Here is an 18436-nt window from a genome sequence, read left to right on the forward strand (position 1 = left end):
TTCAACGTTTTGGGCCGCAAATGCGAGACGGGAGAACGAAGGGGGGGGGGAGGCGTGGCGGGAGCGGAGAAGCTGGGGCCAAGGGTCACTGCTGCAGAGTCTCCCCTGAAGGCAAGTCCGCTACAAACGGGGTAATAATAAACGTTTGTCGTTTTGAGTTTCCAAACCCCACCGCCCCATTACTCTGTCACGTTAGTCTGCAGGCTTCGACTCCTTTACCAAACACACTCGCCTAGACCCATCGAATTCACAAACTTACTGTGAACGCAATCTTAAACGCATGTTCTACAAACTGTAAATCAATAGTTAGGGTTCTGGTTAAGTCACTGGACAAATATGTTGTAATCGTTGTCCTCTGAAAAATCTAACATTACTAATGCCGCTTTTTGTTGTTGTTGCAAGGATCAATTCAAAAATACTAAAAATCTGAAGTTACAAGAGCAAATTTTTTTTTTTAAATGACAATCATATCTACTAAAAACTCCCAAACCTACTAAAAATAATAAGAAACCTATTTTCTTTTGTAAGAGTTAACCCCAAGCTCAATAAAAATTAAAAATGAAGCATGAAATTAAATAACCCTAACTGATTTGTCCCAACACACGTAGAAACACATCGGCATTTAAGAAATATGTCAGTGCTGTCCGTCTGATCCCAGGCTTTGCTGTTTGACTTGTTTGTTTTAGTGTTTACTCAGGAATGTCAGACATCCGAGGACACAGCTGAGAGGAAGGTCAAAACCGCAAACCTCCAAAGGCTCAACAAACATTATTAAATTCTAATTTGTTATAAAATGTTTGCGGAAAGTGGCGCAGTAAAACTATTAACGATTTCACTGGTTTATGCACTGTGGGAGCGTGTTCCCTTTAAATCCAAACTACACAAGCCTGATGATTAAATCGGGCAGGTTTGTATATCGTGCCAGATCTCGAGCATACAGTGCATCATGTAAAGAAACATCACCGCAAGAACTGAGTGCCATCAAAACATAAAACAAAGTCGTAACAGAGGAAGCAAAAATTTAAAGGTATAAAAGAACCTAGCAAGAAAAGTCACAGGGTGCAAAGTTTGAGCGGACAAAGGCTAAAAACCATCTCCTCAGAGCACATGACCTAAGATGATTTCACTGATCGTAACTTTTTTCTTTGGATTCATTTTTCTCAGTAGAAGCGTATGAGTCAATACCCTGTTTGAACACAAACATTAATGACACATTCACTGAGCTTTAGAAACAAAAAGTTGATAATTAGAAAAAAGCTCCCGAGGAGCAGAGCTCTGGTTATTTGAGTGCATCATTTAGCAAGAATTCTGAGATCAGGCTTTCCACTTTTATCTGTAAAAAAACCCAAAAAAAACGAGCCTGATCTATAGTGTGGAAGAGAGGGGAGGAACAGGGGATCATAGTGCTGAAAGGGCTGTTAAGTCAGATAGATCTTTTGGAACCCTAACAGACATAATTACTCTAATAATGACGGACTATACAATAGCCAATATCGCTGCAGCCTGCATGAGGGGAACATGTGTTGCTGCTATGTGTCCATTTGTGTGTACGCTGTGTACTCATTAGCGAAAAGCCTCAGTGCAGACTAGCTCCAGTTACAGTAGTAAACGCTGCCTTTGAACTTTTAATGGAGCCCTGAAACCCAACTAGGCCTTAAAAACACACAGATCTGCAGCAGAAGACAAAATGCAGAGAAAAAGGGAGAAATGGTAACAATAAATAAATTCACATAAAATGCAAGCAATGTATGAACTAAGACAGCGAGCTAAAAACCTGCCGTAAGATTTAGATCCACAACACCGTAATAACATCCAGGCACAAATGCTATGGTTTGGTCAATGTTAACAAAGCAGCTGTTAATTAGCCAACTAATGAAGCACAACATGTTAAATAATCGCACAGCTGTTCACCTGCTGATGGACACATATTGTAGCTTCATACTGGTATATCAGGTATCTTAAAATTCTCATTTACGCACATCATTATCATCATTAGGGCCCCTGCTCTATGCGGCACCTGTACCTGTGCCTGCATGCAGTAATTAAATCGCCAATCGGTGTGTGTGTGTGTGTGTGTGTGTGTGTGTGTGTGTGTGTGTGTGTGTGTGTGTGTGTGTGTGTGTGTGTGTGTGTGTAAGTCAGTGGGTATTTATCAGGGTGGGTGTTTGTGCTGCACAATCTCCTGGTATGCATTGCAATAAACAGATGTTGAGTCTTTATGAGGTCTTTACAACAGGTTCAGTGTGTGTGTGTGTGTGTGTGTGTGTGTGTGTGTGTGTGTGAGAGAGAGAGAAAGCCTACATGGGCCTAACATGGAAACCTCTCATCAGTGAGCCAAAAAAAGACAGACCACAAATGGAAATAAGCAGGAAATGTAAATGTTAAGAGAAATACTGCTCATTAAAACATGAGCAGTTTAAACCATTGTGGGAAAACCGTCTACGTTAGCAAACAATAACGACAGCAATGCCACCTCTGCTAATTGTTTTATATGTCGATTTGTCAGAGAAAAACTGGATGTCACTACAAAATATGAATTTTAACTGCCTCAGTCTTCCCAGTGGGTAAGCATGCAGATTGCGTTATCAGCATTAAACAATAAATTACACGTGTGCTTTCCCTGCTATCGCGTCTCCAAATCTCTACTGAAGGCTCGCTCAGCGATGAGAGTGGGGAAGGCTTGTGAACAGAACTGTTTATTTGACTATGAGCTGTTTACAGAGATGGACGCTGTGGGGCTGAGTGACAGCATGAGAAAATACCTCTGATAATATACTGACATGCAGAGAACTCGGCAGTGAACCTGACTCCTTGCTCAGCTCTCAGGACCTATGGGCATCCCTCCATAGCTAATCGGGAAAAAAAAATTTAATCACGTTCCTAATTCTATTAACTCTTAAAATACCACGATCTTGACTTATCCCAGCAGGAAAAGGCCAGGTGTTTAAATAATATTAGCCGAGGCTTTGCAAGTGTAATGGCTATGAATTTGTTTTCTAACACCTCTGCCGGGTCAAAAATATCTGCTGAGAATAGGCCTATCTAACATTATCTAATATTTGCTTTTATTATTAGATACTGCAAATACTGCAACACACAGGCCTAGAGATCGGTCAGTGAACATCTGGCAACCACTGGGGGAAAATGTATATTCCACAACTGGTGGGCAAGTGGTTGCAGGAGTTGCTGGATGTCTGTGAAATCAGCTGCTCAAGTCCAATTCACACAAGCCTAGAGACAAGTCAGTGACCCCCTGGCAACCACTGGTCGCTAGGGAAAAGTGCGTACTCCACATCCGCTTGGCGAGCAGCTGCTGGAGATTCCTGGCAGTCAGTAGCATAAAACCAGTCACAAAGAGCTGAACGGTGCTGCACTAAAAACCTCTTAGTTGACTTCTACAGTTGCCAGTAGTTTCTTCCTTGATCTCTCGGCCTGTGTGACTGAGGCCTTATGCAGATGTTTGGAAAGGTAAAGAACCACCTACTGCTTTTCAGGTTTGACTGAAGGATTTATAGAATATTGTCAGTACTAAATAGTTCCATAAAAGCAACTCGTTTGCGTTTTACATTGTTAGATGAGTACTAGAGAAATAAATTCATCTTCTAGATCTTCGTGGTCGTATGTAAGTCTTATAGCATCGTACTAAAAATATCATATTACATGAGACCACTTTGTTTTCTGAGAATGAAAATGTTCCACATGGAAATGTTTACTTACTCACACTCTTGGACAAGCACGTGTAGCTAAGACTTCACCATCCTTTTTGCCGCTTGTTTTTCTCTCTGCCCTTCCTGTCGCACAACAACGTAGAGATGATGATTTAGAAATGTTTCAATCCCAGTTATAATGACAGTGAAACATTGAAACAAGTCCATCTCATTTTAACAGTTGGGCCTGCGGGTACAGAGTACCTCCTGCTGACAAAACAATGATCACCACCTGAACCTATTGTTAAACAGAGCTGAATACTGCTGCTTTTATAACCAATAAAAGTGTTCATCGGAAGAGTCTGGAAACGTAAACATTGAAAAATCTCCATTTATTGTGTTTTCTCATTCTATCAGCATCTGTTTTTAACAGGGAGAGAGATTTGTGCAGGGAAATAAAAAGTGAAACTTTACTTTTTTTTTCTCCCCACTTTCACAATAAAGTTCTAGACAGATGACAGCTGTGGACACACAGAGTGCAAGCTGCATGTTTTATCGCCTTCACCCATAAATAAAAAACGCAGAGTGGAAGAAATACAGTCAAAATATATGATTTATGGCAACGGGCACAGAAGGGAGTCTGGAGATTTCTTGGACAATATGAAAATAAAACTGCAATAAAACTGCACGGGCCTTGATTGTGGTCTATGGAGAGACATGGAGGGACTCCAGCACAGCTAACTTTATTACTTCATCTAAGAGAGAGCAAGAGAAAAGGAGGCACACATCAACAGATTCAGACACTATTACAGTCAAATCCTTTACCCAAAGTGGCCACAGTCTCCATCCAAGGACCCCAGCCCCTTTTTCACCCAGCAAAAAAGGGCACAGTAGAGGACAAAACCTTCCCAATTGAGTTTACCCAGCTCTGTATTTACATAAACCTTTTACAACTTAACTTCATGGCAGGCATCATCAAGTCTTAAACTGATGGTAGTTGTATAAACATTGTGGGGAAAGAAGAATTAATGTTTTAAATAGTAAAACGGACTGCTGTTTATGTAAGTGGTTGGTAACCTTATGGTGATTGCCAACTTAACAAATAATTTACCACCATTTTCATTTCCCACAACATCACAGCACCCAGCTCTGCTGCTCTAAGCATTTAAATTCACTTTGAGGGAGCCATCTTTCTCATCTGGGAGGCGGAGAGGTGAAAGGGAGACGGGAAAGCGTGCATTTTTTAGGCGATTAGAGCAACAGATAACTGGGCGCTAGGCGAAAACAGCCTGATAGTCTGCAGGCCACTGAAAGAAAATGCTCCAGACTTCCATGGAGATTTAGCAGTAAGAATCTTCTCCTTTTCCCTCTTCTCTGAAAATAGGCTATTATATGGTGTTGCATCTTTCTTGGCTGGAGCTTCGCAAAAGATGTAGGGTTTCAGAGAGCATACTGGGGGACCGGTGAAACTGGAGACAATATCAACAAATATGGCCTTGTATTTTTAGGTTGTGATTATAAAGCTCATTTCACAGTTTAATACTCCGGGGAAGCCAAACAAACATGGTTGTATAAAGAAACCAGCATCCAGTATTGGATCAAATCTCTACTGCTCCCAAATGTCCTGGACATACAAAAAGATATGCACATGCAGTATATATACTTAGCATCGGGCCTATGAAGTTCAGTGACAGATTTAAATACCACACACTGACGTACAACAGGTTCTCTTTTAGCAGAGGAGTGATTCCTGTTATTTACCTAATGCATGCTATTCTGAGGAAAACGAAGACACATAATTAATTACAGATAAACTAGATCAACAGTGAATTTTTTAATGACTAATTTTCTTTTCATATTTATACTTTTATTTGGTTTATTAAAAAGTCCTTTCACATATCATGAAATACTCCTTTGAAAAAATATAAATAAATACGAGAAAAATAAGTGTTGTACATATCCAGTTCCTTATTTAATACTGCCAGAAAACAATTATTAATACTTTTTTTACTCTTTTTATTGGCCTCTTCATTCATCTAATAGAAGCAATTCAGTTTGAAATGATAGTTTTACATCAGCAAAAAAAAAAACAAAACAAACAAACTAGGATGCTATTTCTTTAACCCTTGTATGGTGTTCGGGTCTGTGAGACCCGTGTTCAGTTTTTTTCAAAAGAAAAATTAAACAATTAATTATTTTTTCACGTGTAAATGTGCTGTGTCTTTCCACTCACTCCACTTGATTATAACTGATTTATTTATAACATTTTATATAAAAGAAAAACGAGAAGCACATTAATTCATAAATGTGATCTAACAAAGGTAAAGGGAAAAAATTAACCATGTTTGCTGTTCATATGTCTTGTAATTGGGATGAAGTAAACATCTGTTGAGTAATTTAACATAAAATTGTTTGATAGTGTTAATTTGGAAAGCCAAAACTCTAGCGGGTCCACCAGACCCATGAACACTGGCTGAGTAACAAAAATACGAACACCACACAAGGGTTCAAACAAAATTTTTTTTTTTTTTAGATCGGAAAACCGTGTATAGTGCGTTAAAAAAGCATGACCATTTGATGCATTTTTTTCTGTCTGATTATCGGTACTCTGCTGGCCCCTGCTGACCAAACAGAACAGAACATTTCCATTACTGATACCTTCAGTTAAAAAAACAAAAATGTGGAAGCGGCATAGCAGATATCATGTAAAATAGGCTGTCAAGTAATAAACTGTACTTTATTAGGCTATGATACACCTAAAGGAAAACTTCGCATGCCCTCTAATTTGTTTAAATTCATCTTGTTGTATATACTCCTCTTGTCTGGCACATCTGGTGTGGAGCATGCACAGTTTTGTTATATATGTACAAGATCAATAAAAGGCTATTTTATTTTATCCCAATCTATTTAACATTTGCACATTTACCTTAGTTGGTTAATATTTTATTGACTAATTATTTAATTTTGCTTTTCAAAACTGTTACAAATAGCTAAAACACACATAAGAACATGAATTTTGTGAGGAAAATGACTGTCAGCCTACCCGCTGCAGTTTTTGTAAAGTTTTTTTTGTGCTTTGACCAATGGCAGCTAGTAGCTTAGAATTAAAGTAAAAAAAAAAAGTAAGTATTAAGACATTGAAATTGATTAAATTAATATTTTTTAAAAAGCCTTAAATTACTTAAGATGTTGTATCCAGAATTGGAGAGCATTTGTTTCACTAATAGCAGTGCTCTTTTCAAACAAGCTAATTGGCTAACTTTTTGTCTTATCAGCTAGCAGTGCTAAACCAAGGTGTAAACACAATAATATTAGAGCAGTGCAATTCAAATGTTTTTATTTAAAAATAAAAATAAGACTGTGCCACAAAGCAAAATTGAGCTATTTATGGTTTGCAGTTTTTTTTTTCCTGCAGATATATCAAGAGGCCTGATTTATCCGCTAGCTTAATTAGAAGAACAAACAAAAGTGTGTTAACAAGAACTGAAAGCATATCATTGCAGGTTTAAATAAATTAGCACTTTATTGTTATTAAAGGAGATAGTGTTTCTTACCATGGCCTGGCCATCTACATATGGAGTGTAAATGTAGGTGTAATTGTAGTGTTGAGTTTGGCCAAAAGTTTCCGTTACCACTGTAAATTACTGCTGCCTTATACATACGGAGCTTGATTGTTGATTTTTATCCATTGTCGACATCAATGCATTCTCAAGCCTTTTATTTATAGGTTTAACAATCCCACCTAGATGCCAAACACCTGAAGCTAATACTAAGTTTAAAACAAAATCCAACTCTTCAGCCTCAAACAGCTCTTTGAAGGGCTAACAACAACAAAAACAATAATAATAATAATTTATTATTATTATTATTATTATTATTATTATAAAAGTGTAAATGATCGAATGCAATGCAGGTAACTATACTTACCTTTAACCTGTGTAGTTTAAGCCACCTAATAACTAAATTAGGTGGCTTAATAACTACATCTGCCCCTGGTAGGGAAGCCTTTTATTTCCCTGACATGTGCATTTGACATCATTTTACATTCTTTTTAATCCGTTGACAACTACCTTCTCTCCATGTACAAATGGGCTGGATTAAGCTCTCGCCGCACTAGAACAGGTAGCCTACAAATCCCAAAGACCATTGCGGCTATTGCGGGAAGCACAACGGCTGTCGTTTGTGCTTAACCCTCCATCATGGAAAGTCAGAGTCGCGTCTTCGCGGCGATAGTACCGGCCGGGCGGGAGCTCTCCGGTAACGAAAAAGAGCAGGGGCTGGAAGTAAGAGCGGTTAGTCGGCAGAGTCCCGGTAAGTGTCTACGGGAGGTCCAGGTGACAGGGACAGCGGAGGTTCGCTGCCAGGCGGACCGAGCATCGGTGCGGGTCAGCGTGGGCAACAGCAAGGAGTCCGTCAGCGAAGCAACCCACAGCGTTTCACGGCGACTTGGATACATTTTACAGGCTCTCAGGTGAGAAAAGAAGTTGGAGCGAAGCAGGAGCAAACTGTAAAGTTAGCTAGCTACTGTTAGCATTATGCTATTACCGGTTAAAGAGGCAGCAGCGAGAGAAGTGCGTCCGCAGATACAGCCAACTCGTTTAGGATTACCAGCAATGGAAGAAGCGATGAAAAGTTTATTACTGGTATATTTAAAAACGAGAATACAACTAGAAGAGTTTCATTTCGAATTTTAAAATAACCCCTTAAGAGGATGAGAAATAACCGTACTTATTTGTGTATTTATTGGTCCTACTGCTGTTACAGCTGCATGCAGGGGCGGAACCTGAGGGTGGCCATCACAGACTAAACCCCTGCTACCCTCCATCCTTGTATATTTGAAGTCAGTGATTTTGGCAAACTAACTTGGATTTCAGTGCTTGTAAAAACGTAAACTGCACAATTACTTCAAATTTGCAGAAGTGGCACATTAAATATGCTTGCAAAGCAATTGGTGTCCAGTAAAGCAGTGTTTTAAGTTGATACAGTTTTGTTTGTATTTCTTTTAAGGGACAGTAGCTAATTTTTCAAAGTACACAGTAATTTTTGTGACCATGTGTTTATTTTTAATCCATTCTGCTTAGACAACATGACATCAGAGAAGAAGACACTTCAGTAAGGAGGTTTCTCCACCGAGACGCAGACATGTATCGGATGGATGCAGAGGTCGAGTATTTGGACAAACACCGATGAACGTGCAGCACAGACGTGTTGAGCAGCATGTGACCGTGCTGTAATATATCTTATAGGTCATAGTGACTTTCTCAGACTTTGAGAAGATGGAGCGAATATGTAGCATCCTGCTGGAAAAGCTAGACAAGAGCGTTTTTGTGGGGACACCAGAGTTCTACCACAGTGCTGAATGCCTGAGTCAAATGAGGTATGAAAAAAAACAAAACAACACAATCGTACCTCTTTATTGTTTTCATTAAATGGTGTGACCGTAACTAGCCCGTGTGTGCTGCAGGCTGCGTGCGTGTGTGTCTGCAGTCGAGAATGCTCAGCTGAAGGCCAGCAAAGTCAGTCAGCTCCTGGGACAAAGTCTGGGACCCCCTTTGCTGGTTAGAGAGGACGAAACCAAAGAGTGGAGGAACAACGAGGACAACGGTGGTGGGGGGCAGGGGTCTGCAGCCCCTTCTCACTTTCCCAGCTTACCTGCAGTCACTGCTTCCTCGCAGGTGTCCGTCTCCTTCAGCCTCAGAGACACGAGCAGGAAAATGAGATGAGAGATATAATGCTTAAAAAAAAGTAGTTTTAATTCAGCCAACACTTTCTTGAAATAAAAAAATAATTTTATTTTGACTTTAAAAGCAATTTAAAGAATCTCAGTCTGTCAACGTTGTTTTTTTACATATTTGGTAGACACTTTAAATTATTTTGTATTTGTAAACTTCAGAGAAATAAATGTAGTAATTCAGAAGCGTAATTACATTTCTTCATCTTTGATCATTTATCTTCAGCTCCGTTAAAGAAAGGGTTCGATGGTCACTCTTAACTCCTATTTTTACTTGAGCGGGTCGATGACTCTTAAAGACGGCATTTTGTGTCCACTCGTTGGACTCCAGTAGACAAACAAAAAGAAGAACCAGGCTGAAGAAAACCACAGAAGCCAAAGGATGAAACTGTCTGTTGGCTAAGGCTTTCATACTCCAGAGTCAAAAGTCCTCGCCCTCATCATCCTCCTCGTCTTCGGGGAAGAGCTCTCTGAGCCAGGGCTGCATAACAAAGCGTTTCCCATTAAAGTGCGTGAAGTAGTTCTCCAGGGTGGGAATGTCCGGCTGGAAACATTCAACAGTAAGCCCAAGACCTATTTTAATATATATGATTGTATGCGCTGTGATTTTCAGGACTTACCCTCATCCCTGTGATGCGCTCCAGCTGTGTCTGGGGCAAGTATGCAACTATGACAGAGGAGGGTCCAGGTCCTCCAAAGATCACCTTGTAATGAGGTGTCTTTTCTGCTCTTGTGTCCTATATGAACACACGCTTCCGTTACTAACACTTAAATGATATATTACCAATAAATGATCAGAGGAAGTGAAGGAGGCTACTGACATCAGAGCCGGAGTACATTCTGTCAACCCATTCTGGAGGAGCTCGCAGTTCTGGGTCCCAGCTCACCACTACTCCAACCATGTGGCCTTTTGTCTCCAACACCACCTCTCCGACCCGCAGAAACACATACGGGGGACGAGGGCTGCGCGCCGTCTTGGATGCTGATGTGACAAAGACAGAGAAGAGATTACAGAACTGACATGACATGCATGAATAAGATCTGTTTTTAATGAAAAACCACGATCAGATTTCCTTCTGTGTCTTTCTAGAAAGCTCTGCTCTTGCCAGGCAATAAAACTAAAATCCCATGATAATTTCTAATATGACCTCGGTAGGTTTTCTGAGTGCACAGGCTGTGATCAGCTAAACTGCTGCTCTTTGTGGATTTACACAAGTGAATTCATCAAGATGTCAGCAGATGTTTCACAGCTATCCTGGCCGATATACATTCCCTACACTGTTTATAGTATCTTTGCATTAGACAGTTGGTATAAAGTTGGAATTCAGTGAATGAATCTAAGCATCATAGTCTTAAATGCAAATTCTCTGCTACACTTCATTCTTTTTTTTCTCTCCTTGCAAATACAGAAGCTGGACCCATAGATAGCAACACATCGTGAGACAAACTGCACACAAACAGTTTGTGTGTTTGCTGATGTTTGTCGAGCTGATAGAAACGTTGAATTTGAAATTGCCTGCCACTTAAAAAAAACATCACTCGCATTCATGCTTCCTCCCATCTGTAGAGCTGTCTAGATGCTGAAGTACCGCAAACACAACATATGGATACAAGCACACTCCGACTTTAAATCCTGAGCATAAATGCTATAAACGATACTGTTGAACCAAATGTAAGGAATAAAAAGTACGGATTTTTGGAAGTAAAAGTTGTCAGAAAAACAAATACTAATAAGGTGATTGCCAAAGTGCTTAGCTAAAAACCTGTTATATCCCAACATGGTGTGGAGTGATTCTTAGGGCAAAAGAAACGACAGGCCTTAAAAAAATACCTACAGCAATCCAAAGTCAAGAAACGGAGGAAAATGCTGCAAAAACCTGACACTGGGCCTGAGAGCTGCATCTTCAGCTGATCCATCGAATGCCATGGTTTGGGGCTGCATTTCATACAGTGATGTTGGGGATCTTGTCTTACTAATGGACTTACAAACAGAGCAATGTACCATCATCATCATTATATTTTGATCCACCATAGAGTAGCATCTGGAAAATGTGTGACTGGCAACAGCTTTAATTCATCAGAATGACCCCAAACACACAGCCAATGCAGTAAAAGCACACCGGGATAGAAAAACCGTGGAACACCATCAGTCATGGATCGGCCTCCCCAGAGCCTGAACCTCAACATTACTGTGGGATCATCTTGACAGAGAATAGAACAAAAGGGCAGCCAACATCCAAAGAAGAGCTTTGAATGTCCTTCAAGTAGCCTGGAGAACTATTCCTGAAGACTACTTAAAGAAATAACAAGAAAGCTTGGCTAAAAGAGTTCAGGCTGTGTGTTGAAGAATAAAATATTGATTTTCAAGCTTTTTAGGATCATACAAACTCTTGTCCTCATATACTGTATTTCCATGTGTGTTTCACTGCATCTATTTCCTATTTTCCTTGCAAAATATAAAGATATCAGGGATGGTTCAAGACTTTTGCACATTACTATAAATGTAGTGCTTTTCAAAGTGCAATAGTTCAGGAGGACATGTAAAATTAGAATTAAACATCCATTAGTTTTTGGTAATTAATTGCACTCGATGGGGAAGGTGAAATTTCACATTAACCTATGAGAATGAGGATATGGACAGACTGTATCACATGTGGCTGGTTTAAAAATGCTTCAGTATAGCAGAGCTATAGACACAAACCTCCAAAGAATCCCAGGTCATTGTCAAAAAGCATGGTCTCCACGGGAGGTGGCCCTTGTCCCACTTGATCTTCCTGTCCCAATCCAACCAGAGACCTTCAGGAAACAAACACATCACCAGTCTCTAAATACAACTCATGTGTTTCCATAAAAACACCAGAAATCACTTTTGAGGTGTGTGGGATTTGAATATGAAACAAGATTATGCAAATAACTGTTGCCTCAGATCCCGAGTGAGCGAGCGATGATTCAGGTTAAATTCAGTCCTCATTTGAATGCCATTCATCTCAAACACTCACATGGCTTTGGACATCTGCTGGCTTGTCCAGTCTGACCATGCAGTGACATTCATGTATGATTTTCTCCATTCTCTCCATATTCGAAGCAATCTGAAACCAAAAATGTTCTTTTTATTAGTAAAACAGAAAGAAAACGGCCACAACAGTCCTTAGTCTGGTAAGGCCCACTTTATCTAATAGTTCACATAAAAGGTTATCCTGGGTCATTCACATCCAGCCAACTTAAGGCGTTTTTCCCTTTTTTGCAAACTTCGATGCGGTAAATAAAAGCTGGTTTTTGGCGCACTGATCTCACCGCGTGGTCGCATGGTAGCGCTGCGCCGCCGAGGAGCCGCTCCACCTGGAGATGAAGTACTGCGCGGGCACGGCGGAGAGCAGCAGCGCGATCTGCAGCACCGCAGAGGCCCTGAGCACAGGCATGACCGCACAGCTGGCACCTGCCCGGAAACCAAAAGTACATGCACGAAAGTGAGCGCCAAAATTAACCTAGGCGATAGTTCTATATTTATTTTAGTTAACATATATATATGAGGTTTAAGTTTGTTGAGCGTAGGCAACTATCAGCTCAAACATATGTTTATGGCGGCTGTTAGATTTATATAAAGTTGTGGCAGGTAAAACTTTAAAGGACACGTGACCCCGCAGGTAGGTCAAACCAGGTAACCGCGAAAGCTCTTTACTAATTCTCATTGTGACACTTACCTCTTGTTAAGCTCTAAAGTCTTCCCTCTGATTGCGTGTCGAACATTGCGTTTGAGTGAGTCTGCTGCGCGTGGAAACCAGAACACAGCGGCGCGGTTTCACTTCTGTTTTATTTACATAAACCACACTCCGGCCCATGTCGCCTCCAGCCACCTGTGTATTTACATTTTTGGAAAAATTGCCAAACAGGTATTCTAACCAATAGCCGCAGCCCACGGAGTACCCAAGGACCTTTAGCGGCTCGCCACGTCAGGAAGAGCCGGAGGTGTGGGAAGTGATTTTTGTGCACTTACCGTTTCCAACGCTAGGTGGGAGTGTTGTTCATTCTTCTGCACCTCATTTCCCACCTGCAGCTCGAGCGTCAGTGTTTTTTCATTATCATTATTATTATTTTATCTTTATACAACAAAGAAGCAACAAGCATTAAAAGTGAATATGGAAACACAACTTTTTATTCACTTAAAATATTGGTATGAACTAACAGGACAGCAGTACTCCCCTACACATACATTCTAGCCTTATGCTTATTTTTTTTGCATTAATTCCTTTATATATATATTTATATTTTAAAAAAAAAAGTATCCAAACTAACAAAGACGACCTCATCAATTCACATGAAAAAGACCCCTTCTCCTCCTCTTCTGAAAACATACCCAAAATTCTTCCTGGTGGCTAACATGAAGTCCCTTCTCTCTCTCTCTCTCGCTCTCTCTCTCTCTCACACACACACACACACACACACACACACACACACACACACACAGTGACCATTAACCAAAGACTGTGATGCCAAAACAGCACAGCTCTGCCACACATTAACACAGGCCAGTGTGAATGTTTACATGAGCTCTGAAATGTAGCGTCAAGGCAGAGGTGCTGCTCTGAACCAGTAACACCACCACCTTACATTAGAATCTGAAAACCTAACGGCATATATACCTCCACCGTATAAAGAGCTGGATACAGATGTGTGTGATGTCTGTTTGAAAGGCTTAACACCCAAAGTCTTGCTTATACACCAGTGAGTTCTTTTTAAGGCCCCTTTAAAATGATTAGGTTGCACACATTGATCTGCCACGGTTAAGGTAATATGACCAGCTACGCTATATCAGCGCATCTACTTTGACCCGTGATGAGTACAGGTAGTGTGATGATCTGATGAATAGGGTGTCACAGCAGAAATAACCACATCTGATACCCACTGCATTCCCACTTTGACTGTATTTCAGTGAAGAAAAAAAAATAGATGGAAAAAATATACAGTATCCTTACCCATCACCTTATTGCATGGGGATTAAATGGCTATGTAGCACACCAGTAGTTCCTAATTTAATATGGCCGTGTAACCGATATCTCACAGTCCCATGTAGTTCTGGAGGACTGTTTATTTTTCAGCTGGCTCATGTAAACACATTAAAGGGGATCTATTAAACTTCTTATTTTCTGATATATTTATATATTGTTATAATGGTGCCGATTCAATTAATGACATCAGGATATGTTATGGTGGCCCATCTGAGCCAGAAGCTCAGGGTTCGTCTAAACACTTTGTTTCCAAACGTTTTTTTCATTTCTTGGCTCTGTATGATGTCAGCGAAAGCCGACACCTCCTTATACGGTCATTTGAGCACAGAAGCTCCGCCCACAGATTGTTTGTTTGCGGGAGCCACACAATAAAAGGAAAGCTGGCATAACAGCAGAGGGAGAGCTTGTTTAAGACACTGGATCAACTAGAACTACACCAAGGTCCAGTAGAGGGTAAAAAGGATAATTCTGAACTGTGAATTAGGCAGAACTATTGTAATGGAGTCCATTACAACAGAATACATGGACATGGACGTCGGAGTAAAAGGTCCCCTTTAAAAATAAAGTCATACCTCAAATTTGAAAATCCTGGGTCAAAGCAAGCCCATCTCTGCTTTCATCACATGATAAAAAAATCTTTAAATCTTTGTGTTTCTGAAGAGTTTTTAGAGTGTTTTTTTTTTTTATTAAAGCCATGAATTATTACAATAAAGTTTCTCCACAACATAAATATTATCATAGGCAAATATAACCTTGAAACCCCAAGAATAAAATTCATTTTCATGTCATTTGTGGAGGATAGTGTCAGTGTTTTTAGGCAATTTTTGAATGAAACTCTTCACAAACACAGCATAAACAAAGCAATTATGAACCACCAGAACATCTGAAACAGGTGTGGCAGAGGATAAAAAACCCATCTTCACATATGCGGCCACTGGTATATCGTCCTTTATGGCAGGGACACAAACAGAAAACAGCCAACGCGTCATATGTAAAACAGCTCAACACACTCACCATGGAGACAATAAAATCTCTTTAGAAAATAAAACACATTCAAAAGCCATGTTCTACAACTTCAGTGCCCAAAGACAGAATTTGGCATTGACAAATCCATAACAACAACAAAAAGACATTGACAATAAAGATGAACAGATGAGATATACGTTTAGTAATATGTGACGAGACCTATGAAAAGAACCAGGTGTATATTGATGCTACCATCCAGTTCCGTCCAGTCAGTCCTGCAACACGAGTGGAAACTCATGGATTCTGGCATTCACTCACTCCGTGCTGTGGGGAAAAAACCCCAAACAAAACAGAAAAACCCCACAAAAAAACCAAAACCCATCTTTATAAACTCTCAACTGTGTGTACAAAGAGTGACATAATATGTTTGTCCCCTGTCAAAATGTTAATGTTTCGGTCTTTTCATTATTTTCCTCACGAGCCTGTCAGGTCTAGTCCGCTCCCCGAAGTCCAGTTTCTCTGAACCCAGTGACGAGCGGGACCGGGAGATCCGAAACGATAACAAACACTAAAAAAATAAAGGCCCCAAAGAGGAGAAACCAAGGATTCAATATGCCAGAGTAGCAAAGGCACACAATCAGAAAGATGAAGGTAAGACTTGTCTCTTTCTCCGGTTTGCTTTCAGTTCAAATTCAGTCCGATCCCAGTTTGATCCGTCTCCTTCCTGTTTGCAGCAGGCGTGAGAAAGTGCTAGAACATGCAAGACAGATTTGCGTGTGTCTATGTGTGTGCGTACAAGTTTGGAGTCACCGTGGAAACATATCGACACTTTAAAACTTTATATGTTTAAAGATTTTAAAATACACATGGTTACTCCCTAAGACTGCATTGATAACCGGTCTCTGGTAAGTGCATCTCAAAGCTAGTCACCCGAAGCTCCACCCCTCTGTACCTTAGGTATAAACTGACAATAGGTTGGTTATAGGATAATATATCGACATGAGTAATGGTATGCTTACAACAACAGTAAATTTCTTTTCAGCTGCTATAAATACATTTCTTTGAGAGGTTTTCACAACGATCAAACTGTATGCCACTGTTTGCACGCTGAAATGACACGCTCAGTTGTGTTATTAAAAAAACAAACAAACGAAAAAACAAACACACATTCCTTCAATTACCCGCATAGTCACAACTAAGTTCGTACACAAACAGGCACATGTACTTTGCAGGGCAGAAGCCAAGCACGCATACACCTACATGCACGCACGCACCCATACAAAAGACATAAAGGCACAAGGTATTGCTAATGTTGAGGACGCTTTGAAACATGAACTAGAGAGACATAAATGACCCTTTTCACCCATGCATCCTTTTTCTCCTCCTCGCCACAGTAAAAACAGCATCAGGAAAAGGAAAAAAAAGTTGCTTCCTCTTTCTAATAACATGCAAAGAGAAAAGAAAGGAAAAGAAAAAACACCCACACACATCAATAGTAAACAAAACCTACAGATCTACAGTACCTCCGAAAAGGTACACCATTTGGTATTTTAGCGCAGACAGATAGGTCAGCCAACGTGTAAGACTTCCAAAACAGAGAGCAGTGATCACGTACAAATCTTAGAAAAAGCAGAGAGCAGGTTGTATAAAAAAAGACTGGGAACAATGAGGAAGGGAGGGAGAGAGGGGGAAGCGGGAAAAGGACGTTGTTAGGCCAGCGGTCCCGTCGTCCATTACCGCGTTCAGCTCCGTGGGCATCTTCCATCTGTCCGGCGGAGACGCTTGAAAAGTCCTCAAAAATAGTAAAAGTTAGATAAGATACATCTGGCCTCCTCGTGATTTTTTTTTCAAGTACTAAAAGTCTCCAACTACCAACAACTTTACCCAATCTGACACCAAACTGTGTACAAGGTCAGAAGGAGACAGAGTGGTTCACAAGAGAGGAGTCACAACACCGTCGACATGAGGCTCTGTGATTCGCGCTCCTGCGGGATCCAACATGGATCAATAATGTAGGAGGAGCTGGAACACGCGAACATGCCATCGGATGTCGTACAGATGTGCTTACTGGGCAAGAGAGGAAGGTGGAAGGGGAGGGGCAGCGACAAGGAGTGGGCTGGTAACTCTTTGCTCTCCTCAGCTTCAAATAGCAGCAGCTGAACCAGCGACTCCATGGATGTACGCACACATACGCACACAAATGCATACACCGCTAAGCGTGACTTCCTCCACTCCGCCCTCCCAGTCCTCCAACGCACGAGCGAACATGTCCCAGCCTGCGTGGCTCCTCCGTTACCAGCCAATCAGGTTGGCTTTGGCTTTCTCTGTCAGTTTGCGGACACGCCCTTTTGAGGAGGTGCCAAAGGTTATTGATGAGTCCTCAAACAGCAGCTGCCTTTGCTCCTCCTCGGAGTCCTCCTCCATGTACCAGGCTGACCGTCGACCTTGGTTACGTGTGCGCATGGACCCTCCTGCCTCGTCGCCTGCCTCCTCCTCCTCCTTAGGAGGTTCTTTCCGGCTGGGTCGTTGGGTCTGGAGCGGAGGCGTGCCCTCTTCGTTGGCCCTTCTGCTGCTCCTCCTCAGTGGCGAGGGCTCCGGTGACTCAGGAGGAGGAGCAGGTTCCTCGATTCTCACCACTCGGGGCCGGCCACGCCGTCTCGGCGTCGACGCCATGCCAGAGTCCGACAACACTTCCTGTGCAGAAGACATGCCGCCTTCGTCCCCTGTAGACGGGTCGACCTCGTCGTCAGGGGTGAAGCTCCTGCGGCTGCCGCTCTGTCTTGTGTCCTCCGCCTCCTGCTTGCTCTTCCTGCCTCTCTTCTTGCCAGGTGGGCGACCTCGCGGTCTTGAAGGGCTGGCCGGGGTTGAGACCTCTGGTGGACTCACTGGCGGCTCTGTTCTCGACTTCCTCCCCCTTCTTCCCACACCTAGGGTCACATGACTACCGTGGCCATTCAGGTGGACTGTGCTATGAGATGAAGTGCTGCCAGGAGAGCCTGAGATGGAAAAGAACAGAAGCGTAAATGTTTACGTCCTGATCGTAAACCTTTGCTTTACACGGTCACATGATTGTGACGTGATCTCTT

At 41.4% G+C, this 18436-nt stretch overlaps 3 protein-coding genes across 4 annotated transcripts in view; 1 reads left to right on the forward strand and 2 right to left on the reverse strand.

Moving 5' to 3' along the window:
* Window positions 1–7767: 7767 nt before the first annotated feature.
* irak1bp1 (interleukin-1 receptor-associated kinase 1 binding protein 1) lies at window positions 7768–9570 on the forward strand. The gene is made up of 4 exons (XM_026143321.2): window positions 7768–8118; window positions 8729–8810; window positions 8894–9024; window positions 9112–9570. Exons 1-4 carry the CDS (start codon window positions 7847–7849, stop codon window positions 9368–9370), a joined length of 744 nt encoding a protein of 247 aa, XP_025999106.1. The 5' UTR covers window positions 7768–7846; the 3' UTR covers window positions 9371–9570.
* LOC113007018 (uncharacterized) lies at window positions 9415–13330 on the reverse strand. 2 transcript variants are annotated; one of them, XM_026143322.2, is made up of 7 exons: window positions 13080–13330; window positions 12673–12814; window positions 12378–12467; window positions 12080–12174; window positions 10200–10360; window positions 9999–10115; window positions 9415–9922 (listed from the first exon to the last, which is right to left on the reverse strand). In XM_026143322.2, exons 2-7 carry the CDS (start codon window positions 12795–12797, stop codon window positions 9800–9802), a joined length of 711 nt encoding a protein of 236 aa, XP_025999107.1. In that variant the 5' UTR covers window positions 12798–12814; window positions 13080–13330; the 3' UTR covers window positions 9415–9799. The 2 variants fall into 2 exon arrangements, with proteins under 2 accessions (XP_025999107.1, XP_080145536.1); XM_080289410.1 differs by having other exon boundaries at window positions 12673–12817; window positions 13079–13218.
* A 3829-nt stretch (window positions 13331–17159) lies between these two features.
* phip (PHIP subunit of CUL4-Ring ligase complex) overlaps window positions 17160–18436 on the reverse strand; it is a 40550-nt gene continuing 39273 nt past the window's right edge. Inside the window, exon 40 of the mRNA XM_026194205.2 lies at window positions 17160–18346. Within this exon, the coding sequence (XP_026049990.2) occupies window positions 17643–18346 (704 nt within the window). The 3' untranslated portion in view covers window positions 17160–17642. The remainder of the gene's footprint in view (window positions 18347–18436) is intronic.

Source organism: Astatotilapia calliptera, chromosome 15, assembly GCF_964374335.1.
Source record: "Astatotilapia calliptera chromosome 15, fAstCal68.1, whole genome shotgun sequence".
Classification (NCBI taxonomy): domain Eukaryota; kingdom Metazoa; phylum Chordata; class Actinopteri; order Cichliformes; family Cichlidae; genus Astatotilapia; species Astatotilapia calliptera.